We start from the raw sequence: 2440 nt of genomic DNA, 5'->3' as shown, positions 1-2440 counted from the left end.
TGAGAATTAATATTATTATTATTATTATATTTAATTTGTTAATGTAATTTCCTACCTACTGCTGTATTAAAATGACACTGATTAAATTAAACGAAGAATTTTGTTATATTGTGAAACGTCAGTAATGAAATAATAAAAAAAAAAAATTGAAGTCGTTTCGTGACACGGTCTCGCATGGTGCGTGACTAAAATTTAATAAGACTTTTTCCCTGATCTTCCGAACAAGCGGAGACGTTTATTCTAAGAACAGCTTCGTCGTTCTCTATCTATTTTTTTTTCACTTTTTTTCTCAGTTACAAAATTATAAAGATCGCTATGCGTCAGACAGATGTATTTTGTGGTAGTTACATTTCGTTCGTTTTACATGAACATATTTTCACCGTATTCTGGTAAACGGCGTCTCGGTCTAGGCGGGTCAGGGTCCGGTGGACCGAAGGGATCGAATCTGGCGAATGGCGGGACCGCTCCACTGAAATGAAACGCTGTCGTTAGTAAGGATTTAACATAAATCGTGTCGATCGTCAGTTTTCAATGAACTCACGGTGGTAGCCTTCCCGGTATCCCTACATCGGGCCTGTTGGGATGCACATGATTGCGCGCAGCAAATGGATCGAAGATCATTCCACCACCGCCACGTGCCAATGGATCTAAATCTGCGGCTCCGACTCTCAGAAGATCGGCAGCAGGGCTGTTTTAAAATTTCAAACGCATGATCGCAGTGAAACGGTCGTTGAAACGTCGCATATTAAAAAATCATTTTTTGGCATGTCATGGAGAGAATAAAACAGTTTATACCAATTATAAGTTCACAGGTTCAATTGTGCGCGTTAAATACTTAAATGGCAAAGATTCAAATTTCGAACAGTGAAAACTCGTCCATATTTAAATCATCGGTATCGTGAAACGTCTGGAAAGATGTTCGAAAAATGTTATTCGTGAATCTGATCTACGTATGAAAATCGCATCGATTCTTCCGTCTCCCTGTCAGCCCTTGTTACGTTCTTTTATGACGTTTAGTTTTCGATGCGAATATTTACCCTGGATACGGCCCAGGCCGTCCTACCCTTAAAGGATCAGGTCTCAATCTGTCGTCCCTCGAATCATTCGTCGACGTGGTTTGAGTGGACGTTTCCGAGGTGTTACCAGGGTGTAAGGGATCTACGAGATCTCTCTGAATCAGATTCATGACATCTTGGTATTTTGGCGTGGGTCCACCGAGATCGTTTACGGTCTGGTTAATCGGAAACTGAACACTGGACACAGCTTCTCCTTCGACCCTCTGTCACATAAAATGTTTTATCGTCTTCTCCCGTCCGTGGAAGTGTCAGTGATACAGTTTTATACGTTACCAATAAATTTAGAAGCAAATCTTCCTCTGATCTTATTGCATGGAGTAGATACAATTTGCTGTTGGCCAAATAACGTAATGCATAATTGGGACGGGTGTTCCATCCTTCTGGAAGTAATTGTGATCCCTTTTCTGTCGGTTCAAACGTTTTCTAAAATGAAAGATGTACCGTGTACGACTTTGTTCAGGAGTTTGACGACGTTGTCATATAATTATGATAAGACTGTTGCTAAATCGATTTTACTACGGTTAAACGTGCAGAAATTATTCGACAGGTTATGTATCGTGCAATTTAAAGAACGACATGTGAATTTAGTATTTTATTAAACATATAAAGTGTGCGATGATGTCAGCGCAAAAAGCGTTTAAATTACGCGACATTTCCTGTATGTACGTTGATCGTTTAACGACTTACGGTATCGCCGATTCCGATACATCTAAATCCGTGTTTTATAAAATACCAATGAACGAACAGGATTATGAGGTCCTCCTGTCTCGCGGTTTGTGTTTTGTATAATTCCTTCACGAGTTCGAAGCCGAACAAATTGTTATCATCGTCCATCTTCATCACCTAGCGACAGATGAGTCTTCGACTTTTATAGATTACACCATTGGCGTTCGATGCGTACAGCTGACGATATTATTTCCGGTGCTGGAGTTGCGCGTTGTTCCTGTGATTTAAATCATGCTATGATCATTCTGGAATATTATAATGAAAATGGCTTTCAATTCGGGGTGAATAAAATGTTTTAAAATTATACGCGTTTAAGCCATGATTTTTATTACTATAATTCTGGAACGTAATATAATTTAGACAAACGAATCTACCAAATTTATTTTTAAATTCAAACGCTTCTTATGGTATCCAGGATACGCTTGTTTTTTGTTGAAATATCAATAAACTACATAGCTATGAAACAACGTTTGTTGAACATGAACTAACTGCTAGAACTAGTGGATAGGTAATGATCAAGTAGACAGTAAGATATGTATGTTTAACAAGACCTTTATTTCACTTCTAACCAATAAGCAATAGAACACGAAAATCTGCCTTTGCCAAGACATTGCGTGCGTAGACAAAGAGAGAGAGAG

At 38.7% G+C, this 2440-nt stretch overlaps 1 protein-coding gene across 2 annotated transcripts; it reads right to left on the bottom strand.

The window, feature by feature from the left end:
• Positions 1-202: 202 nt before the first annotated feature.
• On the bottom strand, positions 203-2270 carry PI31 (Proteasome inhibitor 31 kDa). 2 transcript variants are annotated; one of them, XM_026814492.1, is made up of 6 exons: positions 2177-2270; positions 1764-2019; positions 1350-1499; positions 1038-1279; positions 542-688; positions 203-469 (listed from the first exon to the last, which is right to left on the bottom strand). In XM_026814492.1, exons 2-6 carry the CDS (start codon positions 1914-1916, stop codon positions 361-363), a joined length of 801 nt encoding a protein of 266 aa, XP_026670293.1. In that variant the 5' UTR covers positions 1917-2019; positions 2177-2270; the 3' UTR covers positions 203-360. The 2 variants fall into 2 exon arrangements, with proteins under 2 accessions (XP_026670293.1, XP_017882101.1); XM_018026612.2 differs by lacking the exon at positions 2177-2270 and having other exon boundaries at positions 1764-2056.
• Positions 2271-2440: the final 170 nt, after the last annotated feature.

The sequence above is a fragment of the Ceratina calcarata genome, unplaced genomic scaffold (genome assembly GCF_001652005.2).
Source record: "Ceratina calcarata isolate Rehan_Ccalc_2016 unplaced genomic scaffold, ASM165200v1 scaffold39.2, whole genome shotgun sequence".
Lineage (NCBI taxonomy): Eukaryota > Metazoa > Arthropoda > Insecta > Hymenoptera > Apidae > Ceratina > Ceratina calcarata.
This window is presented reverse-complemented; position numbering and strand designations above follow the sequence as displayed.

Excerpts from the sequence above, each read along its gene's own strand:
- PI31 (XM_026814492.1), bottom strand. The coding sequence starts at position 1,916 with ATGAAGATGGACGATGATAACAATTTGTTCGGCTTCGAACTCGTGAAG. Across the intron at positions 1,280-1,349 it reads ATTTGCTTCTAAATTTATTG|AGGGTCGAAGGAGAAGCTGT; the intron begins GTAACGTATAAA and ends TTTATGTGACAG. Across the intron at positions 470-541 it reads ATACCGGGAAGGCTACCACC|TGGAGCGGTCCCGCCATTCG; the intron begins GTGAGTTCATTG and ends GTTTCATTTCAG.